At 28.9% G+C, this 27,563-nt stretch overlaps 2 protein-coding genes across 2 annotated transcripts in view; one reads left to right on the top strand and one right to left on the bottom strand.

Moving 5' to 3' along the window:
* Positions 1-10,185: 10,185 nt before the first annotated feature.
* Positions 10,186-11,415, bottom strand: LOC111634035 (RING finger protein 219-like). Its single transcript, XM_023378713.1, has one exon. The coding sequence runs from the start codon at positions 11,323-11,325 to the stop codon at positions 10,288-10,290; it is 1,038 nt and encodes a 345-aa protein (XP_023234481.1). The 5' UTR covers positions 11,326-11,415; the 3' UTR covers positions 10,186-10,287.
* Positions 11,416-12,929: 1,514 nt separating this feature from the next.
* Positions 12,930-27,563, top strand: part of LOC111634033 — a 22,228-nt gene continuing 7,594 nt past the window's right edge. Inside the window, exons 1-8 of the mRNA XM_023378709.1 lie at positions 12,930-13,207; positions 15,394-15,618; positions 15,693-15,814; positions 15,882-15,991; positions 16,273-16,520; positions 16,722-16,885; positions 16,959-17,127; positions 25,587-25,661. Coding sequence (XP_023234477.1) covers positions 13,141-13,207; positions 15,394-15,618; positions 15,693-15,814; positions 15,882-15,991; positions 16,273-16,520; positions 16,722-16,885; positions 16,959-17,127; positions 25,587-25,661 — 1,180 coding nt within the window. The 5' untranslated portion in view covers positions 12,930-13,140. The remainder of the gene's footprint in view (positions 13,208-15,393; positions 15,619-15,692; positions 15,815-15,881; positions 15,992-16,272; positions 16,521-16,721; positions 16,886-16,958; positions 17,128-25,586; positions 25,662-27,563) is intronic.

Below are 27,563 nucleotides of genomic sequence, written 5' to 3' on the forward strand. Positions count from 1 at the left end.
AAATTTAGATGGCTTGATGGCAGAGGAAGTAAAAGAAGTATATCTCGAAGATCCAGGTTCAGGTCGGCTCAGAAATTTTTATTTATGAATTATCCAGATATATCAAGCCTTCATTACCCGGCTGCTTCCAGCCCCGTGGAGAAACAGCACGGGCCCACGGTAAAATCTCCAGGCATTCGGCCCCTCTCCTGGCACATTTTCCCGTCTGCCTCGTCCAAACGATCCAACCAGATCCGACTCGTCAATCTTTTTATTTGAGAGATTATTCCATATTCCCTTCTCCACTTACCACAGTGATATGTCCTTGCAAAGAAACAAAGAAATTTACTTTAAGAAACGGGCTCTCGGTTCTTTGTAAGGGTCCGGGTCTGTCAGCGCTGGCTGCTCCCATCATATGTTTGACGTCACTCGTGATGAGCATTAGTAAAGGTCCTCTCAGTACAGTTTTAAAATTTTCATTCGATATTAGAATATGTCTACTAGCTTTCTTTAATTTTCAAATATTTGATTTAATTGCATGTATTACGATTTGTTGAAATTTATAGGCACGTATGTAAAGTCGAACGAGGGAAAAGAATGTCATCATCATTAACCTAATTTAGCTAGATATTTCAGCCGATCATTTAATAAGACGGCTGTTCCTAAAGCTGAAGTTCTATTTGTTATTAATTTAATCGTATTTGAATTTTTTTTCAGTTTGTCTCACACAAGCAGTTATTTGCGTCGTTTCATTTTTTAATCCACAATTTGCACATTTGATTAAAATTAGAAATATCATTGTTGCTGGACGCCACTTTCTTCACGAAGCGAACTCTTTCGTTCGTGAGGTTCGTTAGACTTTTATTTGAAATGTCATTATTATTAGAGTAAATCAGGGTTTCATGGTGAATAAAATTTCTAGAAATTGTGAGTGTGAAAATAAATTTTATTTTAAAAAGCTAATTGAACTAGAACAAACATAACGAGCAAAAGTAACAATGTTTTCATAAAAACAGATTCCAAAAAACAAAATATAATTTTCTGCTAATTTATCATTTCACCCTTAGAGATGTGGGTTAGTTGGTGAACAGTATACGATGAGCATGAGCCTATCTCTTTTACCAGATTTACCAGAGCCTACTCTGTTGTTTTTGACCGATTACTGGCTAGACTTATTATTTAAGCTTCTAAAGCAGTGATTCCCAAACTTTTTGAACCAATGTTCCCATGGTTTCATAAACCCAACGCTCCCCAACTGTACTCCAACGTCTCCTAACCCATTTTCTCTTGTTGGACATATTCTTAGAAAGGAAGAAGAGAGGAAAGGGAAAGATTGTCAGCGACCTCAACCCTCGCCCATGGTCACCGTTCAGTATCCTGCCTCCAGCCATTCCCTGCTGTCCACTTCTTTTATTTCGCCCCTATATTTACTCACCTTCACAGGGAGGCGATAACGCGCCATTTTGGGAACCACTGTTGTAAAGTATTAGTGTACTGTACATACAAAATTCAAAGTCGTCCGCTAATCTTAAGATTTTCAAAGCTACAATAAACATAAACATGTGAAAAACATCCTGCAAGTCAGAAACAGAAACATTTGATTTATTCACAATTTTTACCTAATTTTCACTTAATTTTACAGTAAATGTGCCTAAAAGGCAAACAAAGCAAGCATGGCTTTCACTAACACAATATATCAATACGTGGCACTATCTTTTAGGTCAACGGTTCCCAACCTTTTTCGGGTGGCGACCCCCTTTTTATAAAAGCCAAGTGACCCGCGACCCCGATACAATTGAAAAAGGTATTTTTAATAAGATAATTAAAAAACAATGAAATTAGTTTTTTAGTATAATTTTATTTTAAATTATGTTTAATAATTAATTTAATGAGATGGTTGAAATTGCATGTATTATTAATTAAGACACCATTAAAAATAAATATTGCATTATAGTGAAAATTTTGTTTTAGTTTACTGCATAAGTTGGCGACCCCACAGAAAACTCATCGCGACCCCCTTCTGGGTCGCGACCCATAGGTTGGGAACCCGTGTTTTAGGTGATACAATAATTAACGTATTTACCATTTAGCCCTTATTTACCCTAAGAATGCAAACTAAAAGGAATTATAGTCCCTCCCAGAATAAAATGAAGCAGATGTTTATTAGTCTATTGCCTATACGCGAAGGAAAACACTTCTATGTTCATTACAAAGTAGAACATGTATTTAATCGAATCTGCGTAAGAGAGCATCTTCGGAATCTCAGCATTACGCTTTTTTATTCGAAATAACATCACCCATGGTTCATGGTATTAGAATCTCTCCACTCCTTCCTGTCTTGCGAGCTTTGTATAACGTATATTAATGTTAAATTCATTACCACATAATTTTGTGCTCATTTATTGGTTTTCGTTTTATGGAATAAACAGTAAATAAAGTATATTTACCAGTCAGATTATATTTACGGTTCTTCTTCCCAGAATACAGTAAGTGGCTGAGCTGAATATATGTAAATACCCTTGCTTCAAAATTACTGAACGCTCTCTAATGTGACAAACAGTACAAAAATAAATAAATACAGTACTGCAAGAATAAAGTTATCGGGCTGCAATTTGGAAAAATTGTAGACCTATAAATTTTGACTGTCGTCCCCGTCTGTCCGCCTGTCCTTCCTTAATCTCGAGAACGGAGTTAGTTAGATGAATGCCGAACCAGATATGGAAAGCTTAAGTGCAAAAGACCTCGCAAACTGATGCAAACCGGAGGTCACTTTATTTCAATTCAAAATTTTCTCTGAGGAGTTACATAGATGATCGGCACGATTCCATTTGCTAAAAGAAAAGCATTATGTACAGGAACAAGATATAATTTGAGGTGGAGAACATATATTTTAAAGTAAATAAATTATAAAATACGATTAAAAATTGCAGCCTGGCATTGTGGCGATGTCACAATAAAATAATTACTCGTTTTCTATCAAATTTTCTTTTGATAATACGTTGAAATAATCTACATGCACTATCGCAACTATGCTTACAATAAACAAATTTACTTAAAGAAGTCCGAATTATCTTTCAGGTACAATTACTCGCAGTCTTTTTCGAACTCGCAAAATGTACTAGAAGTTATTCAAATATAATCCCACCAATTTTAAATCTTTTTTCATTACCTAACTCCTCCCTGTCACATTTTGTCACCAATTTTTAGACACCCCATGCTGATGTCACACTTGGTCTGCCATCCAAATATTAAAATTAAGCATTTCTGTAAAACAGATCTACACTACGTTAATTTATCATATTTCCTGACAAAGCAAGCTAATTTTAAAATTAAGATAATAGAAAAAGAAAAACATGAAATTCGCTGATTTACCATAGAAGAAGAGTCCGATGACGTTGTACTAAGTAACTCCTAGACCAAAATAAATATGTTATATATCGATATACCTTTCAGCTGTAATGTGTATGTGTAAAGGTTAAATATAAAAGTTTGTCATATGTTGTATATGGTACTGTACAAAGCGAGGAAAGATTATTTTTCGTAGAAAAATTTTTAAAAGTGCAACATAATATTTTTCGGAATTTACTCTGATTTCAAAACANTATACCTTTCAGCTGTAATGTGTATGTGTAAAGGTTAAATATAAAAGTTTGTCATATGTTGTATATGGTACTGTACAAAGCGAGGAAAGATTATTTTTCGTAGAAAAATTTTTAAAAGTGCAACATAATATTTTTCGGAATTTACTCTGATTTCAAAACACAGATAAAAAAAAATTTTTTTTTTAATAATTTTCGAAAAATTAAAAAGAAAAACAGATTTACAATAATAATAAATGTTAGATTTTGTTATGTGAATGTTATAAAACTGAAAATTGTTATATTTGACACATTAGAAATTATAAAAGAATAATTTAAATGTTATCGTTGGCCAAAGATTTGAAGATATTAGCATAATGGATATTCATACAGAGTTTTAGAATAATGAAACTGTACAATTATGTTAACGTAATTAGGCCTAAATATGATGTCTTTGTCTTATATCGTCCGATTACGTAGTGACCATATATTCTGCTGCCTGGCAGAATTCATGGACAGTATTTACAACTTATGATACTAAATTTTTATTTACTTTCTAGTCTAATTATATTCTTCACTGTAATGTTTTGTCTCTTTCGATTTTACTCCTTTTCCGCTCACAAAAAAAGGCTTTTTAGATAGAAGTACGACTTGCTTCCAAGTCATCATCAGAACCTGTCATCATGCATCAAACTTTCGTTTATATATACAGTGTATACATTTTTTTCCTGTATATTATATTTATTTTTAAATTTTCCTCCTTTCTTATCGAATGTATACACTTACTTATTATTTATATTTTTCTCTATTAGTTCACAAACTAGTTTTTTATTAATAATTATTGATTTGTCAATCGCATTTTCTGGTAAGGTTGTGAAAAAGTTTTGACATAATTTTCTTAAATTTAAAAAAAAACCCAAAAAATTTTATTTTGTTTTATTTTCTTCATTTAATACATTTCTTTTTCTTTAACTGTTATTAAACTTAATCTGTTATTGAAAATATTTTAGACTTATATGTAAACATAATAGATTAGAACAGCAGTTTGTTTATCAATATTTAATCATAATTCTATTTCAAAAATTGTTTTTTTTTTGTAGAAATAGAGGGTAAATTAAATTATTAAAAATAATTTCAAAAATTCCTCTTAATAATAAAATTTCGTCTCTATCTCGCAATATGTGTATTTAGGATTAAAGTAAAAATGAAAGCTTAAAATTGTATTTCCCCCCTTATTTTATAGTTATTATGAAATTCTATTCAGACGATCTTATCTCGATAAATATTTGTTGAGTCATATTAGTATTAATAATCTTTTTACAAAAAGAATTGCTGTAGATAATGTACTGTAGATATATAAAGATAGGTATTTGACATTCAATAGATAAACATCTGAATATCTCAAAAAATTCAACTGGATACACGTGGATAATTTTAATTAAAAAGAAATTTTCTATTTAATTAACCGCAATAAGATATGTGAATTTAGAATGTTCGGTTTGTCTTTAATGCATTGATAATTATCAGTAAATCTTAAATTATTCATTAACTGAAATATCATAATATCAAACTATTATTTGCAACCTTAGATAATTTAAATATCCATTTTTAAAATAGAATAATTTGTTTTATAAAGTTACAAAAGTTTATTCGAAATAGCAATATTTGTAATTCTTTCTATTTAAAAATACAGCAATTCAAGGTCGTACATATGGGATTTTTAGGAAATTTAACCCCTCCCATTTGGCAATTCAAACAGAAAAATGTTACTATGTTACAAAATAATATATTGTATTAATAATAAGAAATTTTTATCTTATTAAAAATATTTATTTAATATTAAATTTACATAAGAAAATGCTTAGATAATACACTATTTAATAAATTTCATTGAATTCATCTATCTTTAAATTTTAAATTCTTATTAGGTAATATTGTGTAATACTTCCTGTTACTGTTCCAGTGAACACTAATTCAAGCTTAAAGCTAGCTTCCGAGATTATTTTTGCTATTACAAGTAAGAGAAAACGATTATTACAGGGTATATTCATTTTTATGCCTGTGAGACATGGGTAATAAGGCTAATAACAAAAGATATGGAAAGAAAGATATTAACATTTGAAAGAAACTGTTACAGAAAGATCTTACAAATAGGATGGATGCAGAAAGTCACAAACGAAGAACTTTATAATAGGATATATATGAAAAGAATCTCTTACAAAAAACTATACAACAAAAACTTCAACTGTTTGGACATATCACAAGAATGAATAATAACAAAAGATATGGAAAGAAAGATATTAGCATTTGAAAGAAACTGTTACAGAAAGATCTTACAAATAGGATGGATGCAGAAAGTCACAAACGAAGAACTTTATAATAGGATATATATGAAAAATAATTACTTACAAAAAATTATACAACGAAAACNAACATTTGAAAGAAACTGTTACAGAAAGATCTTACAAATAGGATGGATGCAGAAAGTCACAAACGAAGAACTTTATAATAGGATATATATGAAAAATAATTACTTACAAAAAATTATACAACGAAAACTTCAACTGTTTGGACATATTACAAGAATGAATGAAAACAGGTAAATTAACTCTAGTCTATGGATTATGATTGGATCTAACAAAGGAGGCAGATCATATAGAGAATGAATTGATGACGTAAAGAAGTGGTGTGGAGCGAATGTACAGGAATTGAGAAACTAGGCAGTGAATAGAGAGAAATGGAAGGAAATGGTAGAAAAAGCATCAGACACCAACGGGCAATGAGCTCACGGTTGATGATGATGATGATGATGATGGTGATGATATTCATTTTTCATAACTTATTATTAAACACTTTTAATGCTGGCTTAAATTATCTTTATTATCTATTTGAAAATGAATATATTTTCTTAAAAATCAAATAAAATTATTTTAAAATATTAATTTATAAAGAAAATAAACATGAATTTAGAATTTATAGTTAATACAAAATTGTTTTCTAATAATTTCACTCCGTTAATTAAGTCTGATAAGATTTTAATTATTATTCTATTCAATGGCATTACACATCATGATAAAGCGGTACAAATCGTAATGATTATGTTATAAAAGTGCGATGACATTGAAATATTTCCTTAATATTTTACGTTATCTTCAGTTGTGTAATAGAGCATAATAAGATTTCAGAGAATCGCCATGAATTTGAAATCGTCTTTGAATCCATTCCTAATTTTCTAACTTATTTTGAATTCGTTCTCTTTTCTTACGGATGTTTACCGATCATCAGAGTCAGGAGTCAGGCCCATTATAATAAGAGAAATTGTCTTGTTTTGTCGTAGTCGATATTATAGCTACTGTTTCTTACTATCCAACTACAATTTCTTAGAATCTACGGTACGGACATCGATGTGCCAACGATGGATAATGTTGTTTATCCATTGTTGTGATGATATGTTAGGACTTAGATATGTTAGGACCAAAAACCCAAAACGCGTTGTGGTCGATTTTTCGCTCATTGAGCGAAAAATCGACCACGACACGTTTTGACTTCTCAGATCTTGCCACAACGCGAATTTTGTGTCATGGCACATTCAAAAATGTGCACAACACGTTTTGACATATCCAGTAAGATCACAAATTCGTGTCGATATTCTTTTAAATTAATAATCAATTTTACATAAAATCTGTCAAATAACTTTCATTTGCTGATATTTCACAATAACAAATTAATTAACTCCATGGTTAATAAAAAAAAACTTTGATATAAAACTATTTTAATTCAATATTGCTTGGCTTGGCTATTGGCTACCAATAGCCAAGCGGTTCTTTTCCCTGAACTCTGGAAATTCGGTCGTGGGTTCGTACCTCGCCAGGATGGGCTGGCCACGTGGAGTTTTCTGGGTTTTTTCCACGTCTGTAACGCATGAATAGGGGCCAGTTATACTTAAAAAGACCTCCCGGAAGGCATTCACCCTAGACAGATCGCCAAGTGTTGCGTTGCCAAAGTTAATAAGAACAAAATCTAACATATTCGATGAAATAATAGAAGTTACTAAAATCAAACCATCAAAAGAAATATTTCATCGTATATAATTTCTTTCGTTTTTATAACAATTTTCCGCTGTAATTAGGCTATACAAGAGCATGTAAAATTTTTAACTGACTAGATTTTTAAAAACTCTTTTTGCCTGCGGGCATTAAGAATGCCTTTTTAACAAGCGGACGTCAACTCTTCAGGATCGATTCCTGGTCCCTCAGAGCGGTAAGTTTTCACCTTAACTGCTCGGTCATCCGGTAGTCGTTTTAACTTTTTCAGTTATAATAGGGACATTATTTTTGTGTTTTAAAAATATATTTGTACATTAAACTTGTACATTACTTAATTAATTAATTAATTTTTATGTTCTATTTTTTCTAATTTTCTAATAGCAAGCACAATATTAATTCGTAGGCTATGTTATTTAATTCTAAATAAATACCTATTGAAGTTTTTAATAATTTTATTTCAATTTTTATATTTTTATTCGTATCATTATCTTTATTATGAATAATATTAAATTACGAAGTTTTAAAGTTATTATACTTTTAACTTTTGTGATATTTTATCTAGAGATCTCTGAAAATATTTTATTTTATGATTATTTGGCTATGTTTTGATATTAATTATTTGTTTACTAATATTTTGAACATGTAAATTTTTGTGATATTTTGATGAGAGCTGCTTTAAAAATCATTTTTACGGAATTGTATATACATGTAGTGTATTTTCGTATCGTTTTTCTCTTTCATGTGTTCTTAAAAGGAGTAGTAAAGGGCTTTGAGAGATCCCAGTTGATCTATTGAATTCTCTTAGAATTGGTGCCTTTTCTGCCTTGACTATCTGCTTTCTGAGCATTTATTAATTTATTAGAATTAAAAATAATTGTAAAATAGCAAATTTGTTTATTCGACATTTATTTTTAATTAAAAAATAGTTTAAAATACAATATAGTTATTATACATAATATTTTAAATAAATATAATTATCAAGTGTCATATTTTAAAGCAAATTTCATAATAAATATTTGTGTTTTAAATAACACATGACACTAGTTTAGGATTGTTCAAATTGTTTTTATTACCAAATAAAATATGATATTCTAATAAATGCGTTATATAATATATAAAAAGAAATCAATGCTGCAGTATTCATAAAAACTCACTGATAATGACTGCAAACTGTATAAAATGGATTTTATTTTTCGCTTTAATAATTTATTCATCTGCTGTAAGTGAAAGTAAGTCCGTTTACATATCCTATACATTCTTAATACTTACAAAATATAATTAATTAAATTCAATTATATATTTTTAGTTCAAAAAGTGTTTTTTAATGTAATTAGTAGAACTAATTTAAATCTTTTTTTTAGTTGACAAACAGTATTGTCCAGAACCACATAATATTTTTGATGCAAGTGGAAGAAGATGTGATAAAGCATGTCGTTCTGGAATTATCCAAAGCGATTGTCTGAAACTATTTGTTCCTCGCTGCGTGTGTGAGGATGGTTATTATCATAATGACGACGGATCGTGTTTATCCATATTTTTATGTCAGTAGACCAGTTAAACTTTAATAAATATAGTTTTTGCTGGAAATAACATATATATGTATAATAAAAAAAAACTCATGTTATATTTTTTAACGCGTTTATGAATTGATAAACTTTGAATATAATACCGTATGTCTGTATTCATCGTTTCAATATCGATAATAATTTTTAAATAGAAAACACATTTACTAAATTAAAATATAAATTTTTATTAAGCTTAGTAAAGTTACTGAGATGATCGAGCGATAATATTTTATGAAATTTACTGTTTTATAAAATACCATAAGATTCTATCTTTACGACGCTCTCCGCATTTTTTAATAGTAACAATTAATAGTAAGAAAAAAAACTTTATAATGCTTTTGTCTACGAACGTCGACAGTTACTTTTATACAATGGCGCACTCAATATTTAATCTTGGGGAGCCGAATTGAACGAATAAAAAACTTTTTAATGCGAATTCAATAAAATTTCTATCTTATGCGACCGCTAATTCATAAATAATATAGAAGTAGAACATACAGCACAATATAAATAAAAAATAAATTTTAATTAGAAAAATATTTTGAACCATTTACTAGTGTTTCTTTTTCTTTTACTTTTGGGGATGCCAGGTTTTCATTGCCCATTCATAGACTTGCGAAAAAGATGCCCTCTTAGTGCCATATGGCAGAAAGAGTTTAGTTTCTAAAAATTATATTTAAAAATTCAGAATTATAAGACACTCTCCTCACGAGTATGTCTTATAATTCTGAAAAATGATTTTAAAAATATTTTTTATTTAATAAAATATTTTCAATGTATAGTTTCTTAATTACGTCTCTTTTTTATTTATGATTTTATGAATTATTTTAGAAAAGTTAGAAGTAAAACAGAATTTGTTATCTTTTTAATGTTTCGTTTATATACTTTTAGATTAAATAAAATTCAATGTTAATAAAATAAAACAAAAATTTGAAGAATAAAAATACCATCGATTCTGAATTATTTTGTAATAATTTTTATTTTCATAGTCTTATCGAAAAACTGTTTTATTTAAAATTTTGTTGTGAAAGGAAAAATTCGATTTAGTAAAAAAAAATTCATAAAAATAAACTGATTTTAAAGTATAAGTTTATCATTTTTGACTCTTGCTTGAAAAAATTAAATAAAAGCTCTCAGGATGCCAAATACAGAGGGAAAAACAATACAGGCAATTATACTGATGTATAATGGCATTGTTGATTGTAATATTTTATCATGTGCCATATCCTCCTTTTCATTTATTTTATTCTCATAAATCATCATTTCATTTTCATAAACTTCCAATTCGTTTTTATAAATTTTAATTCTGTTCTTATAAATTTCCAATTCGGTTCTTTGGTTGTTGTTAATATTTATTTCCGTTTTTAGTTGTTCTTCCACTAGATTTTCTGTATTCTTCAATTTTTCTATCTCATTTTTCAGCTTTTCTACGTTAATTTTTTCTTTATCCAGTTCTTTTCTTATCTCCAGTTCACTATTTTTATAAATTTCAATTTCATTTTGGTACAGTTTTACTTCATTTTTCAGTGCTTTGTTTACGTTATTTACTAGCTGTAATTCTTTTCTGGCTTCGATTTCTTTATTTTTGTAAATTTCTCGTTCGCTTTTCAATATTGCAGCAGCTCCTTTCACGCTTTCAAGTTCGGATTTAATTTTCGATGCATTTTTTTCATAATTTTCTAGTTGATTACATAAATCTTCGATAACATCTTTACTAATTTCCGATGCTTCCTGAAGATCTTTTATTTGATTAATATAGTTTTCGCTGTTTTGTATGGATAACTGGTATATTTTTTTAATTCTTCTGTCAGGTCCATATATTTGCGAATTTGGTAAAGAAGGGTTGAGTACTTCGAGTACAGTTTCATCTCTTTCTTCATCATTGTCAGGATAACTAATAATAAATTTACCCGTGTTACGAGTATCGAATAACATAGATTTTAGATCTGAAACATCGGTTTTCTTTCTACAAATCGGGCAGGATTCGTTATGAGATAGCCACACAATGATACAACTTCGGCAATAAGTATGGCCACAAGAACATTTTACTGGATTTTTGAAAGCAGATCGGCAAATACTGCATACTATTTCTTTCATTTCTTCGTTCAGGGGTATATAAAAAGTGTTTTCTTTTTGTGAAGAACGAAGTGTGGCCATTCTTCAGTTTCGTTCGTTTAGTTCTTTAAAAGATTAGGCCAAAAAAACTCGAACAATTGACTTAATAATGAAACTGTTTAATAATCAATACTTTAACTTTGTAAGTAGGCAAGAAATTATTTGAAAATTAAATTTTATTTTGTCATAAAATTAAACTTGCTGTAAAATAAATATCTTAAAAATTAGTATAAATTATGAACATTTTCTAACAGTAGTAAACAAATTTAAAAAAAAAATACGTTAATGCGAGTAATACGTTCCATAGTTAAAATGATTAATACTTTTAGTTAATGAATTACCTTGAAAATTAATATTATATTGTTAGATCATTACTTATAGCCTAATTATTCAAGTATTTTTGAGTTAGTATCTCTTTAGGCTAAAATGGCCGAGTGAATAAAACCACTGAACACTGATGGCCACGTGGAGATTTCCGGGTTTCCTTTACGTTGGTAACACTTAAATAGGGACCAGTTTTTCATATTGCCACAAATGTCATCACAAATTAAACGAATTTTGAGTTTAATATGTTAACAAGTTATCTAAGTTATGGATGCACGCGCGGAAGGTAGGGAGTTTCGTTTGACGATCTATTTCATGTTGTATTGTGTTTAGTCAATGTGATTTTCGAACCAATCCAAATTTATTTTCTTAACATTATTATTGATACTTTACCTGAAATTAATCATTAAACGAAACTGATCACTCTGCCCCTATTGCTTGTCGCACCACGTTATCATCAAGTAAACGAAATTAACACCCAAATTTATTTTAGAAATATTATTTTTTAATAACTTTTCTCATCGAATTCTCATCTTTAGGTTACATTTTTTTATTTTAAATATTTTGTTCTATATACTGTCGGAAGATGATTCAAATAGTTTAAAGTCTAGCAGATAGTGGTGCAGACCAATTCGCTCGAAGACAGTCTATTTTCCATCTGTTCCTTCGTACGGAATCATTCGAAAATAGAAAATTCTTAACTTTGTTAGCTCCTTCCGGCCTATTTTTACAACTACTTTCCGAGTGGCCATCCATACTAAGGCGATAGATATAAACAACGTATTAAAACGAGCAATTATTTATTGTGACATGTCATAATGCCGGATTGCAACTTTTAATCGCATTTTTAACTTATTTAATTTAAGATATATGCTCTCTTCTTCAAATTAGTGTTTTGCCCGTGTACATACATCATACTTTTCCTATAGCAATAGAGTCATGCTGGTCATCTATCTAACATCTTTCAGAGAAAAATTTTTGAACTGAAATAACGTCCTTAATCGAGGCCACCTGTTCCTAATATTTCCATATCTGGTCTCGGCTTTCATCTATCTTACTTAGTTGTCGAGATTAAGGAATGACAGACAGTGGGAATTTATTGGTCTACAAATTTTTCAAATTGCAGCCCAATGAGCGTTTAACGTTACCCAAACCTATAGTAAACATGACGTGAGTCAGTTACTATATTTTGGATCGAACATGGCGGATGCGTTGGAATCCTTATTTAACGGTCATAGACCTAGGGTACACTCTCGTTGATCTGACATCCATCTGTGAGAGGAATGACTGGATAAAACCAGTTCAGATAATTATGCAGTAATGTAGATAGAAAAACCCGATTTCAGAATATTGTGTAAATAATTATTAATATTCGTAAAGGAAGGTCTCGGAAATTTCCTTTTTAAAGTTCCTGTGACGATGACGAGACAGTTAAACATCCTGCTGTAGTGCAAATAAAAAAGATCGTTTACTGTTAATATCTTTATTGTTTACTTAATAGGTTAAAAGAGGATATAAAATATAACGCATTCAATGATGAATTATATGTTTATAATTCTCTCACTAATTAGTTTTTATATATGGACAGATAGATTCACAGGTAAGATCAAATATTTATGTTACTTAACAAATTGAATATATTATTTATTTGAATATTTTTAAAAAATAACTTTGTTTTTGCTTACAAAATAGTTAGAAATTGTGCAATAGTATTTTTCATTTATTGCAAAAATAACTTAATATATTTATTAATTTCTGTACTGTACTTTTCTGTAAACGGCTTCATTAGGCCTATCAACTCGCGAAGTAGAAGCTTGCTAGTTATATTTCACAAATCCAAGTCTTTTTTGCGCCCACTCTATTTTTACCTTTTGGGTTGCAATTTGAAAAAATATGGATCTATAAATTCCCACTGTCGTCCGTCCGTCCATCCGTCTGTCTTTCCTTACTCTTGAGAATAAAGTAAAATAGATGAAAGAGTTGACCAGATATGGAAACCTTAGGAGAAGGAAGACCCGATTAAATGTATATAAACTTCCGATACAAACCTAAAGTCATGTTATTTCAATTCAAATACTTTCCCTGAAAGGTGTTAAACAGATGACCGGCGTGATTCTATTGTTAAAGGAAAAGTATGATGTGCAGGGACAAATCATTACTATTTTGAGGTGGAAAGCATATATTTTGGCAACATTGACTAAAGACTACTAAAAATTGCAGCCCGGGATTGTGATGATGCCACAATAAATTGCTCGTTTATTTTTCGGTTTTCTCCTTTTTCTTCTGCTATGAGATGTTCCTGAAAGAATCTTTGACTTGAGTATTATCCGGCACTGTATCCGGCATAGTGTGTGACGGGAGTATTATAAATATTCTTACCCTCCGAGACAAAATTCCATTAACTTGCCGATAGAGTGTAACTCCAGGTACTGTACATCCCGACATGAAAGCTACCCCACACTTTAGCTTCGATCCCTATCTTTATTCCTTCAAACACTATTTTCACAACCCAGGCAACAAACTGAGAAAGCTTGTTGCCGAGTTTGCAAACTTACTTCCGGAAACACAAAAAAAATGTTTACTAAACTATAAATGCCCTGGAGACTCACAGACAAAAAAGTTGGCTCCGACATACTTTGCCATCAACAGTAAAAGTGTGCGCGGGAAACTCTTCAGTCAATGTCAAATTTGAGAAACACGTAATGCATACTCTTAACCTCTTCTCCCTTACATATAACATTAATTAAGACAGTCAAAAATCAGAAAAGTTATAGTGATTAAAGTCCTTCTGCCCTATGTATAATATTGAATATTGTTAGTTATAGAATGAGCATCGAATATTGTTTTTAAAAACAGTTTTAAATTTTAAGAAAGAATTTTCAGCTATGTAAATACAAAGAATAGCTCCACATTTGTCATTTTCATGTTTTAAAAGCTAAAATAGCTTTGTTTGTTTTGAAGAAATTAAGTTTTTTTATAAAGTAAAAGTCATACAAAGTTCGATAGTACGAGTATTTATCCTGTCATTAATGCATCTGAAGTACAGTACATGACCATAATTATCTTTAAAGATAATTATAATTAACAAAAAGTATTTGATTTTTGTACACTTATCTCACACAAATAGCAATTGTCTCTGTTAACTTAAAAGGAAACTTAATAAAAACAATCTATCTCCCTGTTAAGCAGAAAAGAAAAAGATTTGCTGCCCAAATCAATCTTTTTTCTTTCTGGGTCCTTCGGAAACATTTTCATTACCTTACCTTTTTTCGGTGAATTTGTGTATTCAAACGCTCCGCAATGTGATATTATTGTTGATTTCTTGATGAAAAGAACCCCGCAAGTATCTGAATAGCTACTATCGTATAGCAGAAGTAGGGAATTGCCGACAAAGCATGGCCTTCATATAATATGCGAGTTCATTAACCAATAGAATTCAATCGTAGAAAATGCCAACCTCTTACTATATAGGACCACTAGGGTGGCTGAGAAATAAGGAACGAGGTCCGATATATCCGGGATAGATCGCTTATGAAAGATTTCTGGAGATGCTTGCCGGATTCGATCCTGATCCTCCAGAAGATCTGATATCTTAACCGCATCGGCGATCCGTCCGCTCAGTTTTACTACTATTACTACTACATATAGTTGATAAATGAAAGTATTTTAAACAAAATAATTTATATAGGTATATTAGTTTTTAAAAAACTATATGAAATTTATCTGATGTTAAATACTGATTTAATAAATATCCTTTTATTTAACTTTTTTATAAATTAATTACAGTTGCATTATCTGATTCCGCAATAACATTTGAATCCGATAAGTCTACAGATGAATCATGCAGAACTGATTCCGGAATACAAGGTAAATGTGTAAATATTCAAAAATGCACCGGTTTAAAATTGAAAGTAGAATCACTTACCATATGTAGTTGGGAGGGACATTTACCTGTCATTTGTTGCACACATCATTCTGAGAGAAAGCCAGTTAAACTTCTTGCCAATCCAGGTTATTTTATTATTAATATATTTAAACAGTTTCAATATATAGTAAATTAACTTATGAATTTAAAATATGAATAGTGTGCGGTAGACGACCTACTGATCCTAAATTAATGTATGTGAAAAGGTCTATAACACGTCCACCTTACGTTAAAGTCGTTGTAGGTGGTAAAGATGCAGAACCGTTTTCTTGGCCTTGGATGGTATGTTAGTATTTTGTTGAATGTGTTAATATATCGTGTATACTACTAAGTTTAATGTTTTATTTAGGTGTCTATTCATCAGAAAACACCTTTAGGTGAAGGCTATGTATGTGGTGGTTGCATTATCAGCGATCGGTACATCTTAACTGCTGCCCACTGTTTCGGAGAAAATACTAAGTATGTTTTAAATTAATATTTCGTAATAGCATATGTAAATTATATAGACAAGTTTGCTTATTAAGTATTATTTTTAAGAAAAATATTTTTTGCTTTTAAGAAATTAAGTTTCATTTTCTTCATTAGAAAACTCGTATTTATCTTTCTAATTATAACGTAGGATTTAATTAATAAATCATTAATCGTCGGAATGTATAATATTTTAACATTAATGTATATAAAAATAAAGTATTTTACTAAAATTACAATGAATAACCACAAAATATATATTTTAATTTCAGACCCGCATCAGAATATTTAGTCAAAAGGCAAGGAATTAAAAAAGAATTAGGAATAAATGAGGAGGTGGAAAATGTAAAGCTACATCCAGATTTTAAAAACGGACAACATTATAATGACATTGCCATAATAACATTGAAAAATCCGCTTTTATTTAATGATAAATTCATGCCTGCTTGCTTACCAACCGAACAAATTGATTATTTAGATAGAAAAGTAACTGTACTTGGTTGGGGAGATACGTCTTTTGGTAAATAAAATAAAGCATTACTTATTAAACATAATACTGTATTTGTGTGTTTAAAAATTTTTGTCTTTTTTGAGTTTTTAAAAAATTTTAATATTTCAGATTTAATAGTTACATATATCAAATATTTATATAATTAAATATAGTTTTTAATGTAATTTGTGTTGCAATTTCATGCGTATAATTACTGTTCTATTGAAATAGCCGGACGTTCGAGTGATATTCTTCAAGAAGCAACTCTCGATGTCATTCCTACTTCAGAATGTAACGCTTCCTATAGTAAATTACGATCATCGGCGATACCTAAAGGTGTAACACAGGACTTTTTATGCGCAGGAATTTTTGAAGGAGGAAAAGACGCGTGTCAAGTAAATTTTTAATTGTGTATGAAAATTCATAAATCGATTACAATTATAATACACTAATTTATTCATATTTTAGGGTGATTCTGGTGGTCCTTTAATGACAAGAGAATTTCCATCACTTAATTGGGCTGTGGTCGGTGTAGTATCTTTCGGGTATCAATGTGCCAGAGCTGGATATCCTGGAATTTATACAAAAATATCCAATTATATACAATGGATTAATGATAACACTAATTTAATTATTTAAATATTTTATTTTGATTGTAAGAAATGCGAATGTATTCGTACTAAAGATCGTCCTTTAGACGAAAATTTGTATTTTTATAATAAATATAAGGTTAATTAAATATTTTGTAGAAATTCTTTAATGAAATATAAATGTACAATGAACCTACAATGAACATTTCTAACTGAACCTTTGTAATTATTAATGAAGAATAAATTTATAGTTTAAATTACAAATTATACATTAACAATAAATTTCAAAGCATCATTTTTTTTCTTCATTGAGATGTAATTATAACATAAAAAATTATATATAAATAATTTAGTTTTATATTATAAAAAATAAACTTTTTTAAAGAAAAACTCGCGTTATTTCTCATTTTTTGAGTTTAATCTTTTAATAAAGAATAGCGAAGGAAATAAACTAATTTTTAAATTGCTTATTATTTTGTTTATGGCATATATAGGGTGTTTTTTAGAGGTATACAAATTTAAAATGAAATAAAACACGTAAATATAATGTTAATGGTCATAGTGTTGGCTTTATTTAAAAGATAATTTTATGCCATTAGTGTTTAAACATGATTTCGGGCATATGGGTGCAATGGCTGGCTCGAATGAAGCGCAATCAGGAAGAACAGTTTTCGACCACTTTATTGAGCAACTGGGCCCGTATATCAGCAATTACGCGGCGAATGTTGACTTTCAAGTGGTCCAACGTCTGTGTTTTATCGGCGTAGACTAGTGACTTTACATATCCTCAAAGAAAGTAATCCATAGGTGTGAGATCACACGATCGTGGAGGCCAGTTCACAGGTCTATTACGCGAAATTATGCGCTCATCGGATGTTTCCCGCAATAAATTGATGGTGTCGCGCGCTGTGTGGCATGTTGCGCCATCTTGTTGAAACCAAAACTCTGCCACATCAATATCATTCAACTGAGGAATGAAGAAGTCAGCAATCATGGCTCCAAAAGCGCTCTCCATTGATAGTAACATTCTGGCCGGCATCATCTTTAAAGAAATATAGACCTATGATTCCACCTGCCCATAAAGCACACCAAACAGTGACTTTTAATCAGGGCTGTGGAGTCGGAGTCGGAGTCGTGGAGTTTTGATGTCGGAGTCGGAGTCGGAGTCGTCAAAAAATCCGCCGATTCCTTATTACTTACCAACTTGTTATGTAAGTTATATAAAACTTTTCCGTTTTATATAACTTACATAACAAGTTGGTAAAAAAAACAAAAAAAAAAACTTGGAGGGTCAAATTTGACACGATTCCAATACGGAAAAGTATTGGAATCGTGTCAAATTTGACCCTCCAAGTTTTTTTTTTGGTTTTTNTTCAACAGTATCTCATCTGTTCTTCGTGTTGTGTTCTTCCCATTGTACTCTTCTAAATTAGCTGTCCATTTATCCATTAGAGAAGATTGCAATATGCAATCATAAAAATTTGCTAAAGCTTTAAAAAGTTATATATATTTGAAAATATATTTTCATTGTATAGGCTATTTATAGAACTATAAAATCACTAGAAAGTAATAAGGTATAACATAAATTAAAAAAAAAAAAAACATGTGTCATATCTCTTAATGAATATTTTACACGTTATTAGCGTTCAAAATTTAAAAAAATAAAATAAAATTCGTCTTTACCCTCAAAGTAAGCTTTTTTGCCACTTTATAATAGTACAGTAAAACCCGTTAAGATGTTCTCGCCTAAGATGTTAGAATGTATATGGGGACATGATTTAGTTCAACCACTTTGATGTTAAATAACTAACTGCTATGTTAAACCATCTGACTCCGATTCTGACCACTCTGACCACAGAAATTATTAGGCTTCAAACAGGGTGAACGAAATCATGCCCCCCCCCATACACAGTCAAACATCCACACATATAGAAAAAACCTCGAATCTTTTGCATATCTCGAAATTTCAAGGTGTCCAAAAATGTAAAAATTTGGGAGGGGTCATTTTTTGACCGAGCGCTACACTTCTCCTCTGTTATATATAACAGCCGGAAAAGTAAAAATTATCGAATACATATTTACATATTACTTAGAGAAGTCTTTTAGCTTCGGAATAAAAAGTTTCTACGCTCTATCTTTATTACAACTCTATTGAATATTTTATTCTGAGGTCACGTGATGACATCAGAATTTCCGGGTCTCTTTCGGTAACAAGTCTGCCCCTAGTCGGAGTCGGAGTCGGATGGTAAGGAAAAGTCGGAATCGGAGTCGAAGTCGGTAGATTTTTACGCGACTCCACAGCCCTACTTTTAATGGATGTAAGTTACTCAACATTCACCGCGTATTGCCGATATACGGGCCCAGTTGCTCAATAAAGTGGTCGAAAATTGTTCTTCCCGATTGCGCTTCATTCAAGCCAGCCATGGCGCCCATATGCCCGAAATCATGTTTAAACACTAATGGCATAAAATTATCTTTTAAATAAAGCCAACACCGTGGCCATTAACTTTATTTTTACGTGTTTTATTTCATTTTAAATTTGTTTACCTCTAAAAAACACCCTGTATTTTGATAATTACGCTGTCTTTAATATTGATAAGCACATTTATAATATAAAGAATTTACTAAATAAACTTGCTCTTAGATCATAAATGTAAAATAATCATATTAGCACGAGACTGTTATATTTAGATATTAAGATATTTATTACAGTAGAAACTCTTATACAGGGATCGAGACCGATGCCGAGAAGGATACGAGAATAGATGGATAATAGAATTCCCCCTAATAGTAAAAAATAATTTATTTACAATCCACAATTAATACACAACTCTACACATACAGTACTGTACAATCATCCGTTTATTTACTGTACAATGCAGTATTTATACAGAAATAGAAGTTTACATACAGTAAAAATCAGCAAAATACATAGTACTCATTATAGCAATAGCAAAAGAAAATATACAGTACATAATTCTACTCCCTAGAACTGAATTTAGCATTGTGGCAGTTAAAAGAGTGATGGATAATCGACTTTTTACTGTATAATAGCTAAATATAACAACCTAATAATGAACTGATATTAATTTAATCAAAATAAACTTATTTCTAATTTTATTTTAGAACATTGATAACTACAGTTTATTTTTATTGTCATTAAGTGTTTTGTTAAAGTTTCGGTACAAACAAATAAAATAATTTTCTTGAAAATGAAAGCGACATTCCTTGTAATTACTTTATGTATAATGGCGAGGAGTTGAATCCCGAAGCTCTAGTTACGTCTCGAGGACAAAGCAAAAGATTTTCTATTTAGAAAATGGCATTGGAGTAAATTAATCATAAGCATGCATCATGTTTAGTTGTTAAAGTTATCAAATAGATATGTATAAAGCATTTAGACTGTAAATTTTTATAAACTACAATGACTAAACAATTGACAAGCAGTTTTTAAAAATATTTTAATAGTGTTTGCTCCTCAACTATATACATCGCTAGTGCATTTACACAATTTTTTATATGATTATGTTTATCGAGTTTCGGAGAAGGAAAGAGAGTAGTGTAAACCGAACCCTAAAACATCATTAAAATACATTGTCATCACACTTAGAAGTCTGAAACTTTAAGGATATATCTATCTTAATTATTGAGTTGCAAGATTTGAGGACGTACAAAGCACGTTAGATAAAAGTTTAAAAAGACATTTCAATAATATGTATTTTATTCTTCTCTTCATGTATTAAATGCGCAACCTATTGCAATTAAGAGACATTGATTTTCTTTGATACTATCCTTACATTTTTCTTGTCTTCTTTCTCTTTGTTTCCGATTATCTCCAATTGTAAATCTGTTTCAACAGTATCTCATCTGTTCTTCGTGTTGTGTTCTTCCCATTGTACTCTTCTAAATTAGCTGTCCATTTATCCATTAGAGAAGATTGCAATATGCAATCAGTAAAAATTTGCTAAAGCTTTAAAAAGTTATATATATTTGAAAATATATTTTCATTGTATAGGATATTTATAGAACTATAAAATCACTAGAAAGTAATAAGGTATAACATAAATTAAAAAAAAAAAAAACTTCATCTTGACTGTCAAAAAATGCAATACGTGATACTGATGAAGATTATCGAAATATATTTATTACAATAAAGGCATTGAAGAGAAGTAACTTCGTTTTTATTTGGTTATTATTTTGTCTTTTTAAAAATAGTTTTGGAAAACCTAGTTTGGTTTTAACAACTAACTATCTTTTTAAATATTTATTTATAAAGCTGTTATTGAAGATTTCAATACATTTATTTAGTCTATTACAAATTTACTTTAGAATAAACGATATTTAACATTTAAATATTTAAATTAAAGTTATTTGTATCAATGACTGAATAATTTAGTCATACATAAGACAGTAATGAATATTCTAGGGCATCATTGCTTCACCGAATAGCATGTACTCGTACCGAATATGAATTAAAAGACAATTAGAAGTGACCAATTCGCCTTATATTAATTTACAATTCTAACAGTTTATCATAGATAATTCTCAATAATTATGCAATAAATTATCTATGATAAATTGTTCGATTACAGTCCGTTTCCTAAAATAAATATATTCATTGTTTATTCATTAATTATTGATTTTCATGGGATAATAATCATTATACAGTATATAATTCTTATAATCTTCTAAGTAGAAATAAATTATATATTAAGATTCATGTTGTAATTTTAAACGATGGACAAAATTTTAAGATAAATTATAATGCAGTCACAAACACCGGTTTACTTAAAATTTATTTTTTAAATATCTATAAAAAAAAGCTTTATAAATTCGTTTACCGTTTTTATTTATAAACGTAAGCATGTTAATAAATGTAAATATTTTGCGATAAATATAAGTCTATAATTAATATAACATTAGTTTTTTTTAATTTATTTAATATTAAATAAATATATAGTGTATGTTTACATCTAAACGGTCTAATTATATTGCTAATGTATATATTTTATTGGATAATCAGGAACAAATATCGCATGCTTGATTATGGAAAATTATTGATATGAAATATGTTACATCATTACAACAATTCTAAAATGAAGCATTGATTACAAATATGTAACTATCCATGCTAACTTTATATGGATAGTCACATAAAACCTAATGGATAACCTAATAAATAGATAAAGTAATAGTACATTACCTTATAATTGAAGTTATTCATTTGTTACGAATGATATGGATTTTAAGATCTGTTCGTGTATTTAGAAAATTACAAAAATTACAAATAAAAGTGGTTCTCGACTAGCGAATAATAATAATTAGCTCTTTAGAAAAATAATAAAAGCTCTGCAACTAATTATCATAAAACAAATTGCCCAGAATAACTAACGAATGCGAATTAACGAATGATGTACTAATTAGATAAGTTATCAGAATCATTAAAAAGTTCACAATTTCTTGATTGAGAATGCTTAGAGGATTACAATGAATACAAATTGTACTTTTATTCTGTATTATCCGTTCTATTCAAATTGGCATAGTATGTTCTACTAATTTTCTTGAATTTCTCTGCATCAATCTAATTACATGAACGTAACCAGAATTCAGAATATATGAATTAAATTACGATAAGAGTCTTTTAATACCATTGTATATATATATTTTTTTCAGTTTAGATTATATCTATTGATCCATGAATATAACGAGTATCTCAATTCACATTGCTTTTCAACATTTATGTATTGTAGAAAAGTCTTTGTAAAAAAGGAAAATTATTCAATTAAATTTTAAAATAAATAACGTAACGCCACTAATTAAATAATATATTTCATCTTCATTATGTATTTAAATGTTAAGAAAAAAACTTTTCTCAAGGAAGGAATTTTAAAACACTTTTTAAAAAATATTTCCCTTTAAATGCTTCAAGCCACGTTTTATTTTTAAATGAAATTTGGGTTTATCCCTCGAGGAAAAGTATCGACTACTAAAATGAAAGGAATTTGTAGAGAATAGTTAAATGTCTGTTTGTTTTATGTAACTATCCATGCTAACTTTGTATAGACAGTCACATAAAACCTAATGGATAACCTAATAAATAGATAAAGTAATAGTACATTACTATTAAGTTATTGTTGAACAAGCATACAACTATATATTAATTTAATCATGCATATATTATTATATTATTCAATATTTCATATCGTTAATGTATTTGTATATTAACAATAAGAAATATTGAATAGTCGATCTCACGAAATAATAAATGCGTATGAATATTTCAAATTCTTTTATTAATTTGGTATTATATATAAAGTGTTTTATAAAGCTTGTTTAGGATAAATATGACAAAGATATTTTTTTAGTTTTTTGTTTAAAGTATAAATCAGAATTATTTATTTTTTTATTTACTTGTAACATGTAGTTTTTTGGGAAATGGCTCTTTCCGCCCTATGGGCACAAGAGGATCCTCTTTCAGTTGGGTTCGGCAAGGTCTAAAATGGGGCATTGTTAAGTGGCGCGTTACAGCGTCACGGGGACCCAGGAAAATTTGAATTAGGGGCTCTATGCAGTGTTGACTTCAAACATTTTTCTTCGGGAGAATTTTTAGAGAGCATTCCCGTTATCCTTTTTTTAAACGCGACCTGATGCTCGACCTAACGCCATGCCGGCAATCTAGGGTCCCCAGATATGGCTCGAATTTAAATTTCGATATTCTTACTATAGTAATGACTTTATAAAAGATTGGTTGGGGCCCTGCTGATGAGGACCTCAGGCAATTGACCTTTTTGCCCATAGAATAACGCGCCACTGGGATGGATGGGTGGTGAGGTACGGGACCCGATTTGTCGTCTACGAAAAATTCCTGGGGTTATTTGTTCAGATTCTATTCTGGGTCTCCCAGAGAGGCAGGCTAACGTCTTAACGTCTTGGCCATTCCGGAAACTGTAACATATACTTAAATACGTCTGTGTAATGATGAATTTTTGGAAAAGTAATTTAATTGCAATCGAAGTATTTTCGATTCCCTAAATTTAAAACAATTTTATTTTCTCAGAATTACAGTATATCGAAAATCCCACAAAATTTCTAGTTGTATGAGAGAGTATTAGTCTATTCTTCTTTGTCTTTGACTCAAAGTATAATTATTATAATTATAACTGTATTAGTCGAGTTTAATTTCTAAACTAATTACATTTGAATTTGATTTCTGATTAAAAATTATTCACACTTTTTAAATATTTGCCATTTTCTGTAATAAATATGTAAATATAAATATTATTTGCTACGTGACAAGAGTAAAAATCTCTTACTTTACACAAATTATAAAAGTGTATAAACTCGTATTTTGTCAAATGTCATTAATAATAATTATTAAAAATTCCCTTTTTTAATGTTAAACGTAGGTGTTTATATTTATCTTGAATATTAATTAATATATNGCTTAACAAATGTCTTGAGGCATTTGGAGAAATTTACATTTGGATAAAATATATTTCATTTATTTGCTGTATTATCTGAATTATATATTAATCTGAAATAGAAATTCATATTATGACCGATATTTATATACAGTAATATTTTAAATAATTCAGTGTTAAAACATGTATTATTTATGTTCAATTATTTTTCTTACATTTTAAACTGACATTAAGTAAGTTTGTCACTTTAAAATAAAGAATAAAAGGGGTAAAAACTGGTTCTACATTTCGGTGAATTCGCTCGTACGAAAAAAAAAAAAAATGCACAAGTAGTTTTATTTGTAGACTACTTGTAAAGTGGGAGGATGAATTTCCGGTCGTTAAGTGATTTTAAAGGAATATCGATAAAATTTTTTAAACCTTAGCAATTATTTTTACATATTTACTATTAAATACTCGCTAAATATTCTCTACACAATAAAATATTATATAAAATCTTAAGTTTATTCGCCTGAAAGACGAATTAATATTTTTTCTTTTATGAAATTCTAATAAATAACACGCAATTCCTCCAATAAACCTTACTGAACTTTACTAAAACGTTAAAACATTACAGATAATTTTAACTATAATTTAATTTTTCAGTATATAAATTAATTCATAATTTACATGATTTGTTTTTTGAATTAGTTAAATATTCTTCACTGTAATTCGTAAAAATGTTTAATAAAAAATGTCCTTAGAAGTAATACGAATAGCTTATTCCAACATATAATTATTTGCATATAATACCTCGATAAGGACAACCAGAATGACATAATTCGTGACATAGTTTTCATGGTCAATTTTCCTGGAAGGCTATTACTTTTCAGTTATTCTATCCGGAAAATTTACCTTTAAAAAACTCCATCGACAAATAACTTTTCGCATTCTCTTCTTTTAAGTAGTTGAATTCGTAGTGTTTCATAGACACGGTATGCCAAACTTTAATACTTATCTTTTATTTTAATATAGTAAATGCACACAGCGTTTATCTAAAATATAAATTAAGTATATTTAAAAATTTAATTTTTAATTATTCATAGATTCGATGAAGCATTACTTTATTTTGAATCTTATTTTTATATTCATCAATCAAGTATGGATGGAAAATCCAGAAGGTATAGTTTAAAATCATTTTTTAGATATCGAATGACTACTGCTTTAAAATTTTAATAATACTATTAAATATTATTATTTAATTTTAATTCCTCAGTTTTTAATGAAATAATATTCAAGACAATCATTAAATATGCAGTGTAACATAAATATTTTTTGTTTTATTGAACTCAACTAGTTTTACAAAATAGTAAAATAATCTATGTAGGCTATAATAATATAAATCTATTCACAATTATATTATTTTATTATTAATTAATATAATTATACTAGTATAGTAAGTAGTAACAGAGTGATTATAAAAAATCACTGTGCAGATACAATGTATTGCTTGTAATGTATTGTACAGTACGTGCACGGAGATGGAACCATCGACAGCTCATATGAAACCCGGAGGTAGAGCGGGCCCTTTTAATTTCTGTTTTTCTTATTTCTTTTTATTAAAGAAATGAAATATGTAGAATATTTCTTTATTAATAAAAAAACAGTCTTAAAATTTTATATTTTGTTAGTAAAAATGTTAATTTTTTAGGATTTGTAATCATTAAGGACCCTTAATTTTTCTCCGTTTTCGTGGAGAAAATCTCCAGCATCTCCTCTTCACGGCCTTTTTATCACTCTGTGATACTATTATAGTAATAATTTGAGTATCTATAACAATACTACAATAATATTATTGTAGCATAATTATTTAAAAACTTAAATATTATTCATTTAAAAATTTTTATATTTGAATATTCTTCTAAAAAGTAATAAAAAAAAGTAAATTTTCTTGAAAACTTAAATCATTCAGTCTTCCATCTCAAATGTCATGACTGTTAACCTACGTCTACATTTCTTTGATAGCTGCCACTCAAGTCTACTTTTTACGTATACATCTATTGTAGTAATAACATTCATATAATTAAACTGACCTTTCGATTTTCTTCGTAATTTAATTGTGCTTGCGCTCCTTTAAAAAATATATTTATTTTTTTTATTAATAAAAATATATTTTAAAAATNATGAAATAATATTCAAGACAATCATTAAATATGCAGTGTAACATAAATATTTTTTGTTTTATTGAACTCAACTAGTTTTACAAAATAGTAAAATAATCTATGTAGGCTATAATAATATAAATCTATTCACAATTATATTATTTTATTATTAATTAATATAATTATACTAGTATAGTAAGTAGTAACAGAGTGATTATAAAAAATCACTGTGCAGATACAATGTATTGCTTGTAATGTATTGTACAGTACGTGCACGGAGATGGAACCATCGACAGCTCATATGAAACCCGGAGGTAGAGCGGGCCCTTTTAATTTCTGTTTTTCTTATTTCTTTTTATTAAAGAAATGAAATATGTAGAATATTTCTTTATTAATAAAAAAACAGTCTTAAAATTTTATATTTTGTTAGTAAAAATGTTAATTTTTTAGGATTTGTAATCATTAAGGACCCTTAATTTTTCTCCGTTTTCGTGGAGAAAATCTCCAGCATCTCCTCTTCACGGCCTTTTTATCACTCTGTGATACTATTATAGTAATAATTTGAGTATCTATAACAATACTACAATAATATTATTGTAGCATAATTATTTAAAAACTTAAATATTATTCATTTAAAAATTTTTATATTTGAATATTCTTCTAAAAAGTAATAAAAAAAAGTAAATTTTCTTGAAAACTTAAATCATTCAGTCTTCCATCTCAAATGTCATGACTGTTAACCTACGTCTACATTTCTTTGATAGCTGCCACTCAAGTCTACTTTTTACGTATACATCTATTGTAGTAATAACATTCATATAATTAAACTGACCTTTCGATTTTCTTCGTAATTTAATTGTGCTTGCGCTCCTTTAAAAAATATATTTATTTTTTTTATTAATAAAAATATATTTTAAAAAT

This window comes from Centruroides sculpturatus, unplaced genomic scaffold (assembly GCF_000671375.1).
Source record: "Centruroides sculpturatus isolate CEXI.00-Female unplaced genomic scaffold, Cexi_2.0 scaffold917, whole genome shotgun sequence".
NCBI classification, from domain to species: domain Eukaryota; kingdom Metazoa; phylum Arthropoda; class Arachnida; order Scorpiones; family Buthidae; genus Centruroides; species Centruroides sculpturatus.